The sequence below is a fragment of the Micropterus dolomieu genome, unplaced genomic scaffold (genome assembly GCF_021292245.1).
Source record: "Micropterus dolomieu isolate WLL.071019.BEF.003 ecotype Adirondacks unplaced genomic scaffold, ASM2129224v1 scaffold_147, whole genome shotgun sequence".
Classification (NCBI taxonomy): domain Eukaryota; kingdom Metazoa; phylum Chordata; class Actinopteri; order Centrarchiformes; family Centrarchidae; genus Micropterus; species Micropterus dolomieu.
In genome coordinates, this window is record NW_025744140.1 from 8,907 (window position 1) to 30,813 (window position 21,907).

General features: G+C 39.9%; 2 protein-coding genes and 1 long non-coding RNA gene across 4 annotated transcripts; 2 read left to right on the top strand and 1 right to left on the bottom strand.

The window, feature by feature from the left end:
• The first annotated feature begins 2,247 nt into the window (after positions 1 to 2,247).
• On the top strand, positions 2,248 to 3,647 carry kcnj12a (potassium inwardly rectifying channel subfamily J member 12a). The gene has a single exon (XM_046043243.1). The coding sequence runs from the start codon at positions 2,251 to 2,253 to the stop codon at positions 3,550 to 3,552; it is 1,302 nt and encodes a 433-aa protein (XP_045899199.1). The 5' UTR covers positions 2,248 to 2,250; the 3' UTR covers positions 3,553 to 3,647.
• A 6,247-nt stretch (positions 3,648 to 9,894) lies between these two features.
• LOC123967208 lies at positions 9,895 to 13,769 on the bottom strand. Its single transcript, XR_006824209.1, has 3 exons — positions 13,682 to 13,769; positions 12,764 to 12,907; positions 9,895 to 10,372 (listed from the first exon to the last, which is right to left on the bottom strand). It is a non-coding gene; the product is annotated as an uncharacterized LOC123967208 (long non-coding RNA).
• Positions 13,770 to 13,792: 23 nt separating this feature from the next.
• Positions 13,793 to 20,381, top strand: LOC123967206 (mediator of RNA polymerase II transcription subunit 24-like). Of its 2 annotated transcripts, none has more exons than XM_046043241.1 (17): positions 13,793 to 13,950; positions 14,251 to 14,381; positions 14,497 to 14,579; positions 14,668 to 14,706; positions 14,791 to 14,864; positions 16,489 to 16,712; positions 16,935 to 17,046; positions 17,182 to 17,332; positions 17,809 to 17,922; positions 18,362 to 18,415; positions 18,546 to 18,628; positions 18,766 to 18,852; positions 19,039 to 19,150; positions 19,360 to 19,502; positions 19,717 to 19,754; positions 19,872 to 19,954; positions 20,151 to 20,381. In XM_046043241.1, the coding sequence occupies exons 2-17, from the start codon at positions 14,252 to 14,254 to the stop codon at positions 20,331 to 20,333; spliced, it is 1,710 nt and encodes a 569-aa protein (XP_045899197.1). In that variant the 5' UTR covers positions 13,793 to 13,950; position 14,251; the 3' UTR covers positions 20,334 to 20,381. The 2 variants fall into 2 exon arrangements, with proteins under 2 accessions (XP_045899197.1, XP_045899198.1); XM_046043242.1 differs by having other exon boundaries at positions 19,051 to 19,150.
• Positions 20,382 to 21,907: the final 1,526 nt, after the last annotated feature.

Here is a 21,907-nt window from a genome sequence, read left to right on the forward strand (position 1 = left end):
CTGTATGATATAAAGAGTGCGCACCATGTAGGGCCACTCAGGTCATGTGTGTAGTGTAGAGACCAAGATGTATAATGTGAAATGCTGAGACGACGTTCAGTCTCAAGTTTCATCTCAATTATAGAGTACAGTCAGTGCAGTTACTATGACCAAGCCCACCTGTCACTACATGGGGGAGCCAAGGACCACAAACGTGCTTAATTAAACTGTCTGTGTAAAAATGAAGTGCTAGATACAATTAGAAAGGATAAGACAATCTAGTTTGGTTGACATATTTACATATTTGAGAGGAGTGGTAGGATTACTATTTTTAGCACTAACAGCTGGGCTCTTCTGGGAATGTAGTGTGATATCGTCAAAAGGTGAAAAGAGCCTTTAGAAGTATAAAAATAGTACATAACATTTAACTACAGTATGTTTTCCTGATACAGGTATGTGTTTGACCCCTAAGGGACCATTTTAAGATTGTGCATGAGGTAATCTGGATACAGATCAGGAAAACTTCCACCTGAAAGAGTTTGAGTTAGGACAGAATTGGTGTGTGTGTTTGGCAGACAGCAGGGCACCTGGGATTTGGGAACGCACATGAGTGAACTATCAAGTCTTCAGGGCCCAAATCAGGCAGGCAGACACAGAACGGATGTGGCCAGGCGATAAAAGCTGTCTGCACCCAGAGGGGCCTCAGTCCAGCTCCCATGGGAAAAACTCCTTGACCCTGAGGCTCAACATCCAGTTCAGCGGCCAGGTTATCTGCTGCCTGACTAAGAAAATACTTTAATAGCCATACTGACATATTCATTTAATTCTAAACAAATATTTTGACACATACAGTATGAGTATGTACTTTATGTTGCAAAGTGGGTTTGTTGTATGTCTAATCTTGTAATATTCTTATAAACTAAAGTTCCAGTATGTAATTACAGTGAATATGTAATACAGGGCATTGCACAGGGGAGAAATCTCTACTACCTACTTCTATGGAGAACCATGAGAATGTGCTATAAATCCTCACATGATTAATACTGCAGATTGTACAGAATGGGGTCCTTCTCTCGCCATTCCTGTACACAGCATCTGGAATTGCATGTCCGTGGAATCAGTGGCACACATACAAGTCCCCTAGGAGTGTGTTTAAATACACACACACACACACACACACACGCGCTCTAGTCCCCTAACAAAAGTATTGTGCTGAAAGGACAATGGCAAACCTAGAATAAAAAGAAGAGCATAGCTTGTCTATTGGATGTGTGATGGCTGCACACTGTTGATAAACTATAAATACAACCAAGACGTGATGAAAACTAACATGTAGGGCTGCCATATCACAGATAGGCCTAAAATATGATAGCCCTCATCTTATAAAAACACCTAACAAGATACAAGCAGTGGCTCACATGATGGTCAATTCTTATGTAATATTAAACATCTGGTAGGTGATGATTTACTTTGTCTCCACTGCCAACCTTCTTAAATCATTTGAAAGAGAAAAGCACAGGAAATGCCATGCGACAGAAGTGGATCTGCTGTGAGGCCAGCTCTTCACTTACCCAGTCGACATCAAAAGACATGAGAACCCTTCAGTGAGGGCCAATTGGATTTTGAGTCGTGACGTTTAAAGAGAGCAAGATGGCGAGGAGAAGGATTATGAAGTAACCGTTATTATGGATGCTAGCACTATAAACCTTTTCTTGGGTAGTGTAACAGGAAAAGAAATGTTAAACCATAACAATATTGAACACACTAAAAATTGGGAATATTGAGAGAAACTCCTGAAAAACAGTCATTCAATAAAAAAATCTAAATCATGTTAATCCAGTTCAGACGTTTTTATTTTTTTTAAGGACACTACGTGGTGACAGTGAATTGGTTGTTTGGGCTCAAACACAGTTCATTCAGTGTGATATCACTAGCTTTTTGGACCAGTGGCAACTATTTGTTTACTTATACAACAATGTTTTGCTATCCCATCACTATAAGCTTTCATGGTTGGTTCTTTGGTGATGTTTCATCTACAGGTATGGTGTGATTTGACCCTTATATCACATAAAGACACTCACATTGTTCTCCTCTCCTGACACTCTCTACAGGGATTGGATTAAAGCACAAGGCTCCCACCCAGCTCCCTGCCTATGACTCACTAAAATGCAGCTTACCCAGTGATCAAGTTGTGAGGGGCCACGATCGCACACTGGGACTCCAGGACTGCCCTTCTGCTCTGACCCTGCAGCTGGAGGCGCCGCCGGGAGCATGAGTGTAGGAAGGATCAATCGCTACAGCATTGTGTCATCTGAGGAAGAGGGCCTCCGCCTCACTACCATGCATGGCATGAACGGCTTTGGCAATGGCAAGATCCATACACGCCGCAAGTGCCGCAACCGCTTCGTCAAAAAGAATGGCCAGTGCAATGTGCAGTTTGCCAATATGGACGAAAAGTCGCAGCGCTACATGGCTGACATGTTCACCACATGTGTTGATATTCGCTGGCGATGGATGCTGGTGGTCTTCACTCTTGTGTTTGTCGTCTCATGGTTGGTCTTCGGCTTAGCCTTTTGGGTCATAGCTTTGCTGCATGGAGATCTGGATAACCCAGCCGGAGATGACAACTTCACTCCATGTGTCCTACAGGTCAATGGATTTGTGGCGGCCTTTCTATTCTCCATTGAAACACAGTCTACCATTGGTTACGGCTACCGCTGTGTGACTGAGGAGTGCCCAGTGGCTGTCTTCATGGTGGTCTTCCAGTCTATAGTGGGCTGTATCATTGACTGCTTTATGATTGGCGCCATCATGGCCAAGATGGCAAGGCCTAAGAAACGAGCCCAAACACTGTTGTTTAGCCACAATGCTGTCATTGCCATGCGGGACGGAAAGCTGTGCCTCATGTGGAGGGTAGGGAACCTTCGCAAGAGCCACATTGTAGAGGCCCATGTAAGGGCACAGCTCATCAAACCTCGGATCACTGATGAGGGGGAGTATATTCCTCTAGACCAGATAGACATTAATGTGGGCTTTGATAAAGGCCTGGACAGGATTTTCTTGGTTTCACCCATCACTATTCTCCATGAGATAGATGAGGAGAGCCCCCTTTTTGGGATCAGCAAACAAGACCTGGAGACAGCAGACTTTGAGGTTGTCGTCATCTTGGAGGGGATGGTGGAAGCAACCGCCATGACCACGCAGGCTCGCAGTTCCTACTTGGCCTCTGAGATCCTATGGGGTCACCGTTTCGAGCCAGTCTTGTTTGAGGAGAAGAACGTGTACAAGGTGGATTACTCTCACTTTCACAAAACCTACGAGGTGCCGTCCACCCCCCGCTGCAGTGCCAAGGACATGGTGGAGAACAAGTTCCTAGTCCCCAGTTCTAACTCCTTCTGCTATGAAAATGAACTGGCCTTCATAAGCCGTGATGATGAGGAGGAGGATGTAGGTGGTGGGAGCAGGGCACTGGCGAACCTCAGTCCAGACAGGAACAGCCGACATGAGTTTGAACGCTTACAGGCCACCAGGGCACTGGATCAAAGGTCATATCGCAGAGAGTCGGAAATATGACCTCTACCCATTAACCCAGGGTCAACCTTAAATAACTTTATCCAAGGGTAAAAATGCAGAACAATGCAAAGTGCCATAGGAAAAGCTGACTACTGTGAAAGATTGGAAAATAAATAAGACTTAACTGGAAGGAATGGGGGAAAGCAAGAGTACACAGCTTAGAAAATTGTGGTAAGGAATGTCTACAATCAAGGAAAAGGCTAGAGAAAGACCTTCTTCCTTATTGGAAACTTGAATCTTTTTTCACATGGTCATTTTGAGTTAAGAGTGTTCAATGATAGTGCATCAAAAAACTATTATGACTGAACCTTATAATCAAATCGTAGGTGTAAATACATTGCTTAGGTAAGTTATGTTTTGTGTGCAGTATCAGTTTCCAAAAACACCTCTAAAAAATAGAAGTTGCAATTTCAACTTGTTCTTGGACACAAATAATAGTGTTACGAGGCTCCTTTTAAGCTTTCCTCGCATTGCTGTAATTAGCTGGACCTGCGTTCAGTGACACATTGAAAATTCATGCACTGCAGCATACAGATGAAATGAGCCATGCTAAAACATCTGACCATGAGCCACTGAGAACAACATAATTCAAACATCTTCATTTCAGTATTGGTGTGATCCCAAAATCTACCAACATAGGGAGAAGGCTAAATTAATTGCACTATGAAGAACATAATGGAATATGTTGAACAGAAATGAAATTGTATAAAGTAATACTCTTTAATACTCTTTACTATTTAAAATCTCTTAATGCCTCATATTTGAACTTTATCTTAAAAACAAACTTCTTACAAGCCACCAACATCATGATTTTCCTCCACTGGCCAACACATATCATGCCATGTAAAAAATATTACTAAGTAGTCAGGTAAAATAAAACTAAAGTACAAATGGTGGACAACCGACTTAAATAAACATTTCAATATCCAGGTGTGTATTAATCAGATTAATAACCCCACAAAGATATGTAACTTAAAGTGTACCCTTTTCACAACTTAAATTATAATCTAGTAAACTATGTTAAACATTTTCTTCCCTTCCATATGGAAATTAAGACTCAACAAACTGACATACATTGATCACCCTTATTGTGTTTTTGTCCTCTTTAAAAATGAATCTATGCATATTGTTAAGAGAATCAGGGTACAGAAATCCTATTGAGGTCTGTGTGAGATGAAATTATGTAATGACATTGCTTTAATCAACAAGTCTGAAATAAGAAAAAGACAAACTTAATTGTAGATGTTATGTTTATCAAATCTATTTGACAAGAGTTAAGTTAAATTGTTGGTCAAATTTTTAAAATATCTCTAAAACCTTTAAAACGTACACTGGAAGAATGCAAGAATGAGAAAGATCCTTGATGTAGTCCTTTGGCCAGAGAGTAGTCCTGAGCTGAATTTGAAATGCAAGGTTTGGGTGTTTCTAACCATCCAAACAGACATCCATCCCAAATGCTAAAAGAACAAGCATCATGAGGGCAAATATGTCTACAAGACTTGGTGTTATCCTAATAAGGTTAGAATAGTCTGAAATTATTAGGCAATTTACAGTAGCTGGCGCTACATTTCTATCCATTTCACATCAACAGTGGGTAAATTTAACAGCTCTTTATAGTGTTACAAACTGTAGACTAATGATAAAAATACTATTTAATTATGATATGGCAAACTTATGCTTTAAAAGGTCAAATGAATGTGTGCAAGTTTGGCTAAAAACACACTATCACAGTCACTGTCCAAAAAGACAATCATGAAAAACAAAGAGAAAATAGCGTCCTTCTTTTTCACTCCTCATACTGTATTAATTCTTCTGGCATTTGCAAACATCATACTGTAGACAACTAAATGCATTTTAGCGATATGCTAATATGATAACATAACACACTGGACCAATATCTGAATGGAAGCAATAAACACTGAAGCGCACCTTTATGAATACATTTTAATAAGCATATTCTTAATGCTTCTCTTGTAATTCACTGAACACGAGCATTTATCATTCTTGATTCACAGTGAAAGGCATGGCGTGAGGTGAATTACCCTAGTTTTTTTTGTTTTTTATTGTACTTGTATGCACATGATTTCTCAGATTTGATACCAAAGTAATAGTGCATAGCTCAGACTCAAGTTTTGAAGTGAATGTTCCCAAGGTAATCTTCCTAAAGACTGATATGTTAAAAAAATTTTAGTCATTCCAAAAAGGTGTTTGAGTCTCTAGTTTGCAAATGGTTTGTTTATAAGTGTAAATTATTCCTAAACATATGCCATCAATTAAAGCAAACCCCTGTTCAATCAAAAGTTACAACCAAATCAACAAAAATGTAAGTTGTAGTTATAGATTCAATCATTAGCTATCACTGTATACAGTAATTTAAGAGACAAAATGATGATGCATGACCTTATTAAAGATGTCTATTTATAATTTATTATTCAAACCTCAACATGTTTATGTTGTGTCACAAAATTATCTAACCTTTTATCAAGTCAAGTATATCTATTACCTCACTAAAATGTGGATGTCATGTACCTGTGGAACAATTGTAGTTAACATATAACCACAACATGAAAGCAAAGAGGAGAACCATAAAATGGTTGTTATTTTGGTCACAATGACTAATATTTTCCTTATATTCATTTAACTCTAGCAGTATGCTTGACTCTATATTTCTTGGTTATATGTTGCTTTTTTAGACAACTGAAGGATGTAGTAAAATATAAAGAACATTATTTGGCTAGCAAGTGAAGCATTCTTTACCCAACCCCAAACATTTATTATGTTCATTGCCTTCTGGGAAGGTTCGATACACTGATGTGTGAAGCCTCTGTACCTACTCACAAAATTTCAGTGGAAAAATAAAAAAGGTGACACATCAACAGCTTCTTTGCTGCTTCACTGAAATGCATAGTTAAATAATTTCTACTGAATAATATTTTCGGAGATTGTTTTTGCTTTGATGTTGCCCACCTGAGCCCTTCAAAAGAAACACCACAAACGTTTCAGCTAAATGTAAAGGTTTATAGTGTAAAAAGCATAGCAATGTTATAAAAATTATAATAAAAGGATCAGCCAGGCTGAACAAACCTGCTTATTTTTATACTAGTTCTTTTTGATAGAATACAGCAATCAATATTTATCAATTTTTATCAGAGTACTACAATAAAATTACTATTGAGAGGCAAAAAAATGATTCTTGTCTCAATTTTGATGATTTAATTTCTGTTGTTTCATGTCAGCACAGATGTTCATGATGAAACAGGTATTTCTCTTACAGGGATGATTGGAAAAACCTTTGACCTCTGTAGAAGTCTTCCTATGTCCAGCAAAATGTCTACTGGGCTTTTGCTTTTAATTCAAAGTCATTTAAATTATTCAATTAAAAACTAACTGTGAAAAAAGATTGTTTTTATCTCTTTTGTTGTAAGTGGTCCCCCAGTTTAGGCTGTACTGAAGTGTAAAGTACACCAGACATCCTCAAGCTTAATGAATGGATGAAGTGGCAGCTGAGGTAATACATCACCATGAGGGGTGGTTTAAGATGAGAGATCACAAATTATGTCACCACAGTCAGATGACTTCCTGGTCTTGGGCCAATTATGCTAGAAGGCTCATCAATTAAACACTGTGACACACAAACAACCAGCGGGGCCAAGGGCCTTTTGGCCTGCTGGACCAGGCAAGAGTCCTGCAGCTGACTTGTCAGATCAATGGGAGATCATTATTAATATACTACCTCAGCACTGTGGGAAACTTACTGTTTTTAAGCATTAAATTTCACAATGGGCCTGTATTACTGAAGACATTTTGTTGTGTCACAGCAGGAAAAATACAGGTGCAAATGATAAAATGAATGATGCCTGAGTTCCATTTAGCTGCTTCACTTTCAGGGCCCTGGTATTGTGCATGCTGGCTCACTGGGAAACTTCAAACTACAGAGCCGTCGTTAATGTTATTAGTAACACCTGTGTATTTCCAATTATGACAATTCAAAATGTCTGTGAAAAAAGGCCATTGCACAGTAACTGCACATTTAGGTTTTCTTGTAAGTTAATGTCTTGTGTACACTGTTCAGTAGAGCCTAATCAGTACTGAATATTTTAGGCAGTATAAGTTTGACAATATCTGGAAGTTAAAAAGATCTGATATATAAAATCTGAATGATCTGCCGATATTCAATTTTATCATAAACCAAAGGTTAAAGAGAAGTGTTGCTAACATACAAAGTGCAAAGAAACGTACAAAGTGGAATATTGAAAATCTGCTTGTCTGTTCTCTGTAGTTGACAAACTATTTAGTGGCAACCCTGTTTCTAAATTGCAGCAAACATATCTTTGGCATTTCTATACTGTAATTTCTTACTTATAGGCTAACATATACACTGATACCAATCCATCCATCCATCCATCATCAACCGCTTATCCTGCGTACACGGGGGGGGGGCTGGAGCCAATCCCAGCTGACATCGAGCGAAAGGCGAGTACACCCTGGACAGGTTGCCAGTCAATCGCAGAGCATAATATAATTTGGGATAAAAATAACTTAACGCTGTTTTGCAAATATATAGTATACAATATACAGTTTCATATAAAAGGGCATTTGTTACTTAAACTTAGATAAACGCCTTCAGGGCATAATAGTTGCACTGCTGCAGCCTGCTTAATTAACAATGCGCAGAACTCTTTGCACGAGATTTGTGGCCATCAGTTCTTTCTAAATAATTCAGGTTGGGGTAATTAAATCACCCACATTGAGTGACAGATGTAGGATTAACATGCTGGCCACTGGTTGTGCTGAGCTCAGGCGTTGGGTCTCAGCACTAACTGACACTGGGATCACAGAGGCTATGCTGGAAGCATTTGCCAAGTTTGATTATGTAACATGGCCTGTGCAGTGTATGTAGGCTTTGTTTGACTTTGTGTCACACACACAGAGTAGAAGTGAAGCTTTCAGGATTAGCGGTGGATGGTGTTAATGAACGCCTAATGCATGAAAGAATTATAGATTTTTCATCAGTGTTACACGGGTTGTGGAACTCAGAACTTGACTTTGCTCTGAAAGTGAGCCGTCTTTTGATAGCCGTGATGTCAAGCTGGTGTACTGTAATAGTAGGATTAGATGCCAAGAAGTCCTGGATAATTAAGGGCATGTCAGGATAAACTGCCCTGCATGGTAGATGGTTGCTATGTAATCCCAAGCACATGCCATACAGATAGAATGGGTAGCCTATTTGGATGGGTAGACTAAGACTTCAGTTACTAAAATAATTCTCAGCAAGTAGAATCCCAAAGTATAGTTGTCCACTGTAGGTCACAATTTACCAACTGGGGTCAGGGCTCTAAGATGCAAAGCTAAAGGTGCTTTTTGTTGTTAGATTTTGCCAACCAAGTAACCAAAATGAAGAAATGCCAGAAAATAGTGGTTATTTCTACCTACCCCTCAGGCAGAAAATGCTGCAATTCAATGATGGTTTGTTAGCAGTACCCCAGAGCAATAAGCGCCACTGGTGCACCGGCCTCTCCCTTCACACTTACGGCTCCTGCAAATAAAACCTATTAATTACCATATGGAGGCTGTTGCCATGTAACCCGCTGGCCTGACAGAGAGAAAAAAAAGCATGAAGCTGGGTAACAGGCCAGGCACAACCTCAACAGAGACCGACACACCAATGCTAAATACTGTAATTTAGTTTTAGATAGATAGATAGATAGATAGATTTTTCCCACGTCATCATGATATTTTGTCTAAATTATGCAACAGCAAGTTGACACCCAGGATCCCTTGGGAATGTCCCTTCTGTGACTCCCAGGGAACAGTCGATTAAGCCAGCTGGGGCCTGGACTCACACATTTGTTCACATGATATTAAACAAAAAGCTGTAAAAACCTACTAAAGACTTCTAGTGTCAGTTAAAGGATGTGAAAGGATTCAAGGAAGTGGCCTCGCCAGGCTCTCTGCCAGCCAGCCCATATAGACTAGTTATAATTAATGCTGGAACAAACTCCCTGTAGCCTGGACTCTTGATGACAGAAAAATGAGGGAAAATCGTGTTGAAGGGGCTATATAAAGCTCTTCAGTGTCAAGCCGCATGTGGCTCTGTGACCAACACTTTCACCCTTAAAAGTACTCCCTGTTAGTTCTGGTGATAGTATCACTCAATCAAAGAGTAGAGGTCTGAGGTTTATGTTATTATAACTATGCCTTTTCTGCTTTGACAATATAATCTACAACAAAGGAATTTATATACATGTATATACATATAAGGTCATCCCATGGTGTCAGAAATGGGTGATATGGTACAAAACTGGATCCGATTCAATTCCAATCAAAGTGATATATTTTTATAGGTCACTAGATGTAGATGTAATGTCATCAGATGAACTCCATTGTTATAAAATGTAACAATACAGCATGTATTATTGTAAAATGTATATGTAGCAAATAATTAATGATTATAAAGACAAGTATGATAGCATTAATAGAATCCAGAATTAACATATGACGTGAGTAATAGTTGGATTCGGAGATCAATGATTGGTACATACTGAAGAATAAATGATACAGACTGTGTTTTTCTAAACATTTCACAGCAGATCGGTTGTCAACACACAGGCTTGTGTTAGAAAGCTGAAAATGAAACGAAATGAAATGCACTGCTGAGTTGACAGAAAGTACAAACTGATCCTTCGGAGGTCCTGAAGTGTGATGGGAATTCATCCAATGACCGAGAAATTATTTGTAGTCTGCTGCCCAAATGGAAGAGACACAACAGCGCTGTACATTTGTCGTCTTGTGTAATAAGCCCACCGGTGTTGTCCATTAGCTGTCAACAGTGCACATCAAAAGTACACATCAAAAGACAAATGTACACAGGATTTTAAAAGACACCAACATGTTTTCCAGGCAAAATGAATGATGGCTGAATTCCATTTAGCTGCTTTTATTCAGGGCTCTGGTATTGTACATTCACTGTACCCACTTGCCATGGCTTACTGGAGCACTTGAACAGAACAGAGCCACCTTTAATGTTATTAGTAACACCTGTGCTTTCCAACTATGACAAGCCAAAAAAAGGCCTATTGCACTTGTCTATCCAAAATTGTTACCAGCTGTCTTTGTCTCAGCCTGCTGATGAGAATCAATGAATTACAAATGACAGTCCTAAACCACATCAGAAGGGCCGACAACTCAATTTTGAAAGAGGCTCTACTGAGCTGATGTTTGGTTAAGTCCTAGCTAAGTACCAAGCTAGGCTATCTCAGAAAAACACTAGAGGCCCAGCACAGGTGTTGTCACTTGGCTAATTAGACCTCTGCACACTAAATATATATGATCATGTCAGAGGATGTCAACCAGGCACTACAGTTTACACCCACACAGGCCTGATAAGAGGTTGTATTAAACAAAATTAAAAATACCTCTGTGTGTTATATCGTTTTTTAAAAAGAACTGGTTTCATATTTTGACAGATTATGTTTATCCAAACACAACTAATAAGATGGATGAAACTAGATATCACAGTTGCTGGTTTCTTTTTTTGATATAACCACTGGAGGTCACCAAAGCCAGAAAAGTCCTACAGTTATTATTTGGTGCCATTTGCAGCCGAAGTTGCTCACTGCAGCTTTAATATTAGATTTCCCTATATTCTATATTATTTTAATCATCAGCTCCTCCACTAGTGACTGCGTCCTCCCTTGACAAGACCATTGCCATTGGGAGTGTTAACCTGAGAAAGGGTCTGTGTGCAGCATTAAACACATTATGTGCCTTATCTTCTTTCAGTTACAGTAGGTGCCTTTGGTGTATCCTGATTCATGAAGCAACATAAATGGATAACCTGAGGGGACATGAGGGGGCCACTCTCATTTCCTGGTTCTCAACCCTTGGTAATTACCTGTGTGTGCCCAAAGGCCCTTAGTGTGTTTTAGAGGAAGAGAGAAAAAAAGAGAAAGACAGTGAAGTTATGTACTGTACAAAGAGTAGAATGGGCCTACTGTAACATATACGCAGTTCTACAACAGCTCAGAGGCACAAGCCATGAAATATTAGTTCTATTGACTCCGACTAGGATACTAAGAGTATCCTCTTCAGGCTGTCTGTGGAAACCATACAGTCAGGGTAAAATAACATTTTGTCCGCCAGCCAATGGCTAGTGAATGCTCAGTGTGTACCAGACACTCAATAGATCAGTGGTTCTCACATTTTTTTACATCAGGGACCCCTAAACTAACACAAATTAGACCACGGACCCCCATTTGATAAGATTTTGTCCCAGGGTCCCCCATCTGATAGAATCTTTGCTTTTAGATGTTTTATTACAGAAAGTGTATGAAACCCATGACCAGAATAGCCAGACATTCTGTCACTGTGCTACTTATGGATAGAATTACAAACGAAAATAAAGTATTCCCATTTTTGCTGGGGACCTCCTGGAACCACCTCAAGGACCCCTGGGGGTCCACAGACCCCACTTTGAGAACCACTGCAATAGATTACCATTGTTTTTTGGCTGGTGAGAGAAGTAAATCTACCAGCCATTTGTATCTTTTACCAGCATTTGGCTGGTGGCTGGTGTTGATTTTGCACCCTGCATACAGATGGATGGTAAATGAGTTAGCTACCACTTTCCCTTAATTGATCTGATAAATAGTACACAATACACATAGTTTTGTTTGTGTTATTTCCTGAGGTTTGAGGATAACAGCTGTTGTTGAGCCCAGTACAAATGATCTCAGAGGTATTTTATGGTGCACAAACCACCTATGAAGTTACATTTGATAAACTGATAAACATCTCTAAAATAATAATATTCATACAAGGTCTTCCTTCTGTAAAAACTAGTCCTAGATCAAAGTATTTTCTGTAAGATGATTTGGGGGGTCTTTGAATACCATAAATTAAATGCCAGTGAGTTCCATTGTATTTGGATAACCTAAAGCAATTAACTTCAGCAAATCACACAGTAACTGAGAAGAACAAAAGGAGTCAGCAAAACTGGGTTTGTCCCAACAGTGAAGTCATGAGAACAGACTCAGGGCTGCGACTACAGTCTCTCTGGTCTCCCCAGGGGTAGACTCAAATCTGTCAGCACCCTTCACTAATGCAGCTCTCAAGGGAAGGCAAAGGGATAGGAACCTTCTCCCCAAATACCCCATCACACACACATATACATACACCTCACACCCTCATTACCCCTCCATCCCTAGCTTACCTAGGTTATGCCAGGACGTGGATAGATCATCTCTTGCTGGCTGGCAATGCTACGTCCCAGGACACAGGCCTTGCTCTAGCTAGGACAATGTCTCCGGTGTCAAGCAAAATGAGGGTCTTTGTTGCAGCAGACTCAATACAGGACCTTCACATGCAGAGGTAGTTGGGTGGTTTTGATATGGACAACAGTATCCCTTTAAACATGATGAAGAACTGAGTGCAAAACTGGAGTTAGAAAAACTCTGCAGACTATGCTTGAGTTGAATGTTTTATATTAAAAACACTTTCAGTACTGTTTGTGGAGGCTTCTGATGTAAGAACCTACACTCATTTTACAGTAAATCTACTGTTTCTCAATAAAGGTTAACTTTGCATTGGACTATTTTCCGTTTCCAACTGACTGCCTGGTATGGCTAGGATATTGAATGTTTTCAAGACACATGTTTTCTTCTCTCTACACTTCTAAGGAGTGACATAACGTTAATAAACTTGTTTTTGTTTTTGTATTTTTTTAAACCTGTTGAAAAGGACTGTGCTGACACACAAAAGATGAAACTGCAGTGAGGCAGTGAATCACACAACTGAATGGGGTGGTTACATAAGACAACAAAGCATTTCACTGTATGCCATGGAATAGATCATTTGTAAAGATTAAACAAAGTTTATGTAAATTTGATATTACTCACGTAGTTAACCCTACCTGACAGCAAGACTAATTTAGATATAAGACTTTTGTCTGTAGCCTGCTAACGTTTGGTAGTGCGGTAAGTTACTTTCTCGGCTTTGGTTAAATAAACTCAGTAATTAACGCTAAGTAAAATGCCAGCTAATTAATAGTTTGTAAGTATTTCTCCAGTTGGTGAGTTTCGTGTTTTGTTTTCAACCACATAATTCAATGCAGGGTAAATGATTTACTTACATTTCTCCATGCCTCAACATACAGTGCCGAGCTTTGACTCTTACACTTGTAAATTACGACATCTTGTGATATTGCTAAGTCATTACCGTTGAGCAGTTAGTCCCTTCTCTGACCAATCCACGGAAGGAATACTGAGACGTCACGATATTGACCAATGAACGCTCACGTATTTTACAGAAGAAGAAAAAAAATGGCGTCCGTTGTATTGTGAAGAGGAGAAGCTACAAACAAATATCTTTTATGTTTTGAAAAAAAATAGAATAAGTCAGGTAAGCATTATATTTAGTAGTAACGCACTGTGGCTGGCGTTTTTTTAATTTACCGTGGCATTTCTGTGTTTTTGCACCTAGCAAAACAGCGTTATCTCAATTTATTAGTTATGAATGACATCGATAGCTAACGGCTAACGTTAACGTCAGACAGAAAAAGTATGGATAACGCAAGTATCTAAAGAAAGCTAACGTTTGACTGAGTGGTGTCCCATATAAAAGTTAACTCAAAATAGCTTTAATGGCTGTGTCTTGGACATGTGGTGTTATTTTTGACAACTGTGTGGTTGTTTCTGACAGGATGAAGGTGGTGAATCTGAAGCAAGCCATTCTGCAGGCATGGAAGGAGCGTTGGAGTGACTACCAGTGGGCCATTAACATCAAGAAAAACTTTCCAAAGGGAGCGACATGGGACTACCTTAACCTTGCAGGTTAGAGGAAAGATGTTGAAGTTCCCAAGCCATCATGCTAATTATGTGACTTTACACAAGTTTTCCCATTTCTGTTGTGGCTTATGATGCTGTTTGTGTGTGATGTGAATTCCAGAGGCCCTGATGGAGCAGGCGATGATTGGCCCCTCCCCGAATCCTCTTATTTTGTCTTATCTCAAATATGCTATAAGTTCCCAGGTGAGCAGTGTAATGAAAATGGTGTAACAGAGCAGTGTGTGAAACAGATTTGATGTTATTTTGTTAACTTTTCCTTCTCTCTCCTTAGATGGTGTCTTATTCCAGTGTGCTGACAGCCATCAGCAAGGTAATGTATGCTTGATGAAAATGATTGCAAGTGTTTTACTATAAGATATGAGAGGTTTTCATGAATGCGTCTCTTCTCTGATAGTTTGATGATTTTTCTCGGGAGCTGTGTGTCAAATCACTGTTGGAGATAATGGACATGTTTTGCCATCGTCTCAGGTATGTAACATTATCCATGGTGACAGTGTTGTCCTTCTTCTGATAATGTTTTATGAAGCTGGGAGTTTATGTAAGAATGGAAAGGCTATTGTTTATGTATATATCGTTTAGGTTATTGTCGTTCATTTTACTCTAACTTCACTCGGATAATCTGCAACTCATCCAGCAATGCTGCTTCTAAAGCTTTGGTCAGTGCTAGAAGTAGTGAGCATGTAATACCAAGATCAGCCTTGTTTCACAAGTTAACCTTTGGTTTTAGAACCAGCTTTTTCATTGTCCTTGAATAACAACTATCAGCTACAGCGGCATACCAGTAACTCTTAAAGAGCTACCCAGGATCTTTGAGCATTTGATCTCTCTTAATTAGAGTTCATACCGCGTAGCGGTAGAACCCTATTGTTTTTGTGTGTTTTAGTTATTATTATTATTATTATTATTTGTTGTCTGCTGCGCCGGCTCAAATTCCCGTGAGCTGGAATGAGCTAGAAACATGAATCTTGGGGGAATAACTGGAAATGGTGTGCATCAGTTTCCATAGAAATATGAACTCAAACAGCCACATGGTGGCGCTGTAAATAAGGCTTAAAAATGCAAACTTTGAAAGGCCACGCCCCTCACGCCTTAAGATTGACTCAAAATTTCTCACACAGGTGCAGCTCAATGTGCTCTACAAAAAAGCCTCAAGGACCATTAAGGTCCGCCTAGAGTTTTTTTCCGCCATTTTGAATTTTTTGAAAATCATATTTTTGACATCTCCTCCTAGACCGTAGCTCCGGTTGCCACCAAATTTTCAGAGAATCATCATTGGATCAAGCCTATTAAAAGTTGCATAAAGCATGTCGACAGCTCAATTACTTTTCAAGATATGAACCAATGAACTTTGAAAGGGGTGTGGCTATGGACATAAATGACCACAAATCAGCAACCGTAGAGCCAATCATCACATAACTCACAGGATATGTTCAGATAGGTGCCCCAGATATACCTGGACAGTTTGATGTACATACGTCACTAGGGGGCACTACAAGCACAAGACAGGTACTTAGCATTGTAGAAATTACACTATAAATCCCGTATTCATTCTGAAATCATCACAAATCTCTCAGGATATGTCCACATAAGTAAATGAAACATGCCCTGAAAGTTTCATTCAAATTGAACACCCGAGTGCGCTATAAATGCAAACAAACTGCAGGGGATAAAACGCAAAACAGGCTACAAAATGCATATTGTTTGTCCAATCAACACAAAACTTGCAGGATATGTCTAAATCAGCCCCTCACGCATACCCTGAAAGTCTCATTCAAATCCACCACTAGGGGGCACTATGAAAGCATCGTAACTGGATGTGGAATAATACAAATCAAGCTATAGATCAGAAAATGGTTGTCCAGTTGTTACAAAACTTGCAGGATGTGTTTTATAACAATGTTGAACCGTATGTGTGAAATCATTTTGATGGCGATATTGCGAAAAAAGGTATGAACCCGCGAATCGCCACTTGCGGCTATATTTTTTAATTTATGTTTGCTTAGTAAACAAAATGTGAATTTGGTTTTTGGAAAAGTCATACATTTCATTTAAGCTGTCTCTGACTCACTGCCTCTCATCTCTGACTCTAAAGCTGTCATGGGAAAGCAGAGGAATGCATTGGGCTGTGTCGAGCACTGCTGGGGGTGGTAGTTTGGCTGCTGCAGGGCTGTGCCTGGTACTGTGAGAGGCTGAGAGAACTTGGCCCATCAGCCAGCACGGAGGCCAGTCTGAGAGCTTGCCAGGAGAGGCTTCACACACTGGTGAACAGCACCAAGAACAGAGCCCTGGTCCACATTGCTCGGATGGAGGAACAAGGTGTTATGATGTGTGTGTGTGTGTGTGTGTACATAGGATTGTGCAAAATGGATTATTACACAAACATTATGCTTTATAAGCTAATGTGTGGTGGTACCAGCGAGTATCTGAATAAATATTTTTTTATATTGGATATCTGCAATATTATAATACCAGTTCTATATTTTGTTGGGTGTGATTGATGAGGCATCTTACAGTGTTTCTGCTGCAATTCCTCCACAGGTTCCTGGAGCAACGTAGAGCAATCAGTGCTGAGAGTGACGGAAGGCCTTGGCAGTGTACCTAACCCGACACTGATAACTAAATTAGAGGAGAGCTTGTCACTAGTAAAAGGGTGAAGATTCCTATCTCATATTAAATATTGAACACACAGAGATTAAACTTTGGTGTGATGCTGCTCAGCTGTGACATGGCCTTAAAGACCTTCACAATCAATGCATGTCTTACTAACTCTTCACTCCTTCCTCAGTATTCCCCTGATGCTGTCTGTGCAGTCTGACCCACTGCACCATGCCTCCTTCCCATCAGTTCACGCCTTCATCATGCTGGAAGGGACCATGAATCTGACAGGGGAGACACAGCCGCTGGTGGAGCAGCTGATGATGATCAAGAGAATGCAGGTGAACATTTAGTTGCAGAGAAATGTAATGTTCTAAATCTAAATCAAACTGCTTTGCAAGAATTAAAAAGGGGTCTAATTAACCTAAAGAGTCCAACTTTCTGTGGAAAGAGCATTTGTTTATTTCAGTGTGAAGGATTGGCTTTGAATGTATTAATTTTTTCATGCAAGAATTCAGATACAATTCACAAGTCATAATAAGACTGCTCTATTTTTACACGAAATCTTCCCTCATGTTGCTCTCACTTTAACATAATATTTGGTAGACAAAGGAACTTAAGGGTTTTTACTTAATTGTATAAAGTTTAACATTTATTATATTAAACTTTCAAATGTTTCCCTGTTACGCTGTTCAGATATAAAGGTGTATGCACGGTGCGATTTGCAGGGGGGGTGCACCCTGGGTGTATGTCAGTTGTTCTGTGTATTTCTGCGGGGTTTTTTTAGCAGCAGTCTCAAACTGTTTGTCCTCTGTAGCGAATTCCCGCTCCTCTTTTTGTCCTGGAGATCTGGAAGGCCTGTTTCACTGGCCTCATTGAGTCACCTGAGGGCACCGAGGAGCTCAAATGGACTGCCTTCACATTCCTCAAGGTAGGCTCTTCTTTTAAAGAAAAGGAATGCTCCCTCTATATGCCTGTGATCTGCCTTTGTGCGTCTTTCTTTTTTGCTTGGCCTGAGGGTTTATTGTCCTTTGACTTTAAATGAATGTCAAAAGATAGTGCTGAAAATTGAGTGGTGATTGAACTGTTCAATTTCTCTCTCTTTTTTAAGTTTGTATTGTCAGTATTATATCCATTTTATAGCCTTATGTCGACTCTCTTTTGCCTAGATTGACTTTAGTTTAATGCTGTATGCAATAATCAATTTAGTATATAAGCTAAAGTAAAGTAAACTGATTACATCCGATATGGACTTATTCATTCAAAGTATTGCCTCTGTGAGCTATAGGCACTGGTGACACATTACATAAGCATTGTCACATCTATGCACACTCAAACCACACTTAAAGAAATCCATTTCTTGTTCCTAGATCCCACAAGTTCTGCTCCGACTAAAGAAGTATCCTCAGGGTGACAGAGGACAGGTAAAACAGACACCATCATGAGCATTAAGTATTCCCAAGCAGCCATGGTCTAACAAAGCAATAACTGTGTTAAAATGTAATAAGATGAACCTTCACTATCGCTTTTAAACGCAGCAAATGTCTTTTCCAGGACTTCATGGACGACGTGAATATTGCATTTCAATACTTACTGAAGCTCACACCACTGCTGGACAAGGCTGATCAGAGATGCAAGTCAGTGCTCAAAAATCTTGCTACACCCTTCTTCGCTGCCTGTAATTTCATTGTCAGACTTTCAAGATAAGAAAGCCTGCTAAATGCCTGATAAGCCAGCACCATGATCATCATTCTTCTTGTGCTTCTTTGCATAGTTGCGACTGCCTCGGCATGCTCCTGCAGGAGTGTAATAAGCTCGGTCTGCTGTCAGATTCCAACACAGCCTGCCTCACTTCCAAACGGTACAGGTTCCTATCGTGGAACATTTCAGGAATTCTATTGGTTAATATGATCACGGATGAAATTTTGTTCAACACATTCACACAATACACCACATCCCCCAATCCCTCCACCCTATCTCTGTCTCTCCTCTGCACCCCCCCACCCCCAACCCCACCTGTCCCTCTCCCCTTGCACATTTGATTCAGGACCGAGGACAGGGAGTTCGCCCCAAGGCTTAAGACAGCAGAAAATGCTAACATCCAGCCAAACCCTGGTCTCATCCTGAGAGCTGAGCCCACTGTCACCAATATTCTCAAGGTAGAGCTAAAAATTGTATTACATGAATGAAATGTGATTGCAGACAAAGCAATGAGTACAATACTGTCCTATAATCAAAGTTACATGCTAAGAAAAAACTCAAGCAAAATGTGTTCGTGAATAAAAGTGGTTCTCAAAGATCACGGCACTGCAATACACCTTTGTAAAAAGAACAAATGAATAATAACACTTCCTTTCTTGATCATTAGACAGTAGATGCAGACCACTCAAAGTCCCCTGAGGGCCTTTTGGGGGTCCTGGGACACATGTTGTCTGGAAAGAGCCTGGATCTGCTCTTGGCGGCAGCAGCGGCCACTGGGAAACTCAAATCCTTCGCCCGGAAGTTCATTAAGTGAGTAAATGCAAAATAGAATTGCAATCATGACTCATATAATGACTTGCAATTTAAAAGGGGGCATATTGTTAATGCTGCTGTGTTTTCCCTATTGGAAACTCCAGTTTGGTCTAGGAAGTGGGTTTTTAACAAGTCTGTTAAAACAAGTGTCTTAACAAGTGTTTACCATCTTGTAATGTGCTTTTTTTTTTTCTTTCCTTTTTTGTTCTAGGCTTAATGAGTTTCCCAAGCACATAAGTGGTGAAGGATGTGAGTTCAAATACACAAGTGACATGTTCCTATTGGGGGGGAATTTCTTTCCTCATTTGACATATTATTTATTGAATGAGATACTGACATTAAGCAATGTTCCTTCCTCTTCTTCAGCAAAGTCTGCATCAGTACGGGCCCTGCTCTTCGACATCTCCTTCCTCATGCTCTGCCACGTGGTGCAGACATATGGTTCTGAGGTTAGTTCATGGCAATTCAAGCTTGTGAGGGGGTGTGGAGAAGAGTGTATTGATGTTCAAGGGTGGAGTACTCTGTGTGGACTTTACTATAAAGCTGCTCTTTTAGTGTAAGGCCACAAGATGACTGATCTTTCCGTTTTGGTTGATTAAGCCTACATTGATTGATACATGGCTACCCCCTGTCTCTCCTTTCCAGGTGATACTGTCAGACCCCAGCCCTTCAGGGGAGACACCCTTCTTTGAAACATGGCTGCAGACATGTATGCCTGAAGAGGGCAAGACTCTGAACCCAGACCACCCCTGCTTCAGACCAGAGCCTGGCAAAGTGGAGACCCTGGTCACCCTGCTGAACAACTCCTCAGAGATGAAACTAGTGTAAGTTGCAGACTAATATGTAATTAAAGAACTGGGCTTTGTGCATGCTTTATCCACTTTACTGTCATACTGTCAGTCACTTAACATAATTTACCTCACTGATGACAATTTTCCCTAAAAATATTTTGTTTTAGATTTCCCTCCTTTCCAAACCAATGGTCAAAATCAATTTGCATGCATGGCCTTACCCAGCTATGAGGTCTCTGCTTATAACTTCCTAAAAAAAAAACTCATTATGTATGTTACATTATGTGACATACATGTATTGAGTTGCGTATGTACAGTACAGTCCTGTCTGTCTATTTACTCTTAGGGTGTAACAAAGGTAACATTTACTACAAGATCAGTCAACACAGGCTGCACTTTCAATGACTGACCTTACCAAATGATTCGAATCCTCTTAGATAATTTAAGAACAATAGATTGGCATTAATAAGAAGAGCACTCTGATTATATAGCATATCTCTTGAAGCAGTATTCGTCAGTGCCATGAATGACAGGCCTGGCTGTATCCTTCCATAGACTGTATTATACCACCTACTCCAAAAGTGACCCTTGCGGGCCTTGCGCAAGGTTTGTCGTGATGAAGGATCGCATCATGGCATGAAGGCTATGTCCAAAATAACCATGCTCGCGTGTATGAGACACCTCAGTCTTTTCTGGGTCATTGTGCTGCTAAATATTTTAGAATGACAAGATTTCCTAATTCCTTTTGCTCTCTAATGCTACGCCTTCATATCAGAATCTTTGTGGACAGGACAGTAAATGAGGCACAGATAGATTTTGTGTGTCCAGTGATTATTACCAAAAAAATGTTTCAGTACCTCATATGTCACTATAATTCATTGATCAAAAATGTTAGATACATAGGGCATAATTTGTGTTGGTATATATTTAATTTAAAGACATGTTAGGTCATTGCATCTTCTCAACAGTTGTATATGACTTCCTTGAATCTGAGAAACATGTTAGCTATTTTTTTAGTTTGAATCAAATTTTCCAGCACCACCTCCCTTGAAATGAGTGGGCAATAGGCTATAGTACGTTGAGTAAGCAGTGTTCCGTTTTAATAAAGCACAGGTAACTGATTAATTTCCTCCAGCTGAACTCAGACAAAACAGAAATCCTGGTCATCGGGTCTCAGCAGATGGCAAATCAAATACTGCCATCTGCTGGTTCCCTAGTAAATCACATTAAGCCTGTGGCAAAGAACCTTGGTGTTTGGTTTGATAGTAATTTAAATTTCGAGCAGCACACCACAAAGCTTGTTCAATCATGTTTTTATCAACTTAGAAATATAGCTAAAATTCGATCTATGTTAACTTTTAAGGACACCGAGACCATTTTACACGCCTTCATCTCATCACGCCTGGATTATTGCAACAGCCTTTTCACCTGTTTAACCCAAAAATCTATTGATCGACTCCAGACTGTCCAGAACTCAGCTGCCAGGCTTTTAACCAGAACAAAGAAATATGACCACATTACTCCTATTTTAGCTTCATTACACTGGCTCCCAGTATGTTTTAGAATTGACTTTAAAATTCTATTGATCACTTTTAAAGCTCTTCATGGCCT

Coding starts and splice junctions, on each gene's coding strand:
- kcnj12a (XM_046043243.1), top strand. CDS start 2,251: ATGAGTGTAGGAAGGATCAATCGCTACAGCATTGTGTCATCTGAGGAA.
- LOC123967206 (XM_046043241.1), top strand. CDS start 14,252: ATGAAGGTGGTGAATCTGAAGCAAGCCATTCTGCAGGCATGGAAGGAG. Junction 14,580..14,667: donor AATATGCTATAAGTTCCCAG/GTGAGCAGTGTA, acceptor CTCTCTCCTTAG/ATGGTGTCTTATTCCAGTGT. Junction 19,151..19,359: donor CTGTCACCAATATTCTCAAG/GTAGAGCTAAAA, acceptor CTTGATCATTAG/ACAGTAGATGCAGACCACTC.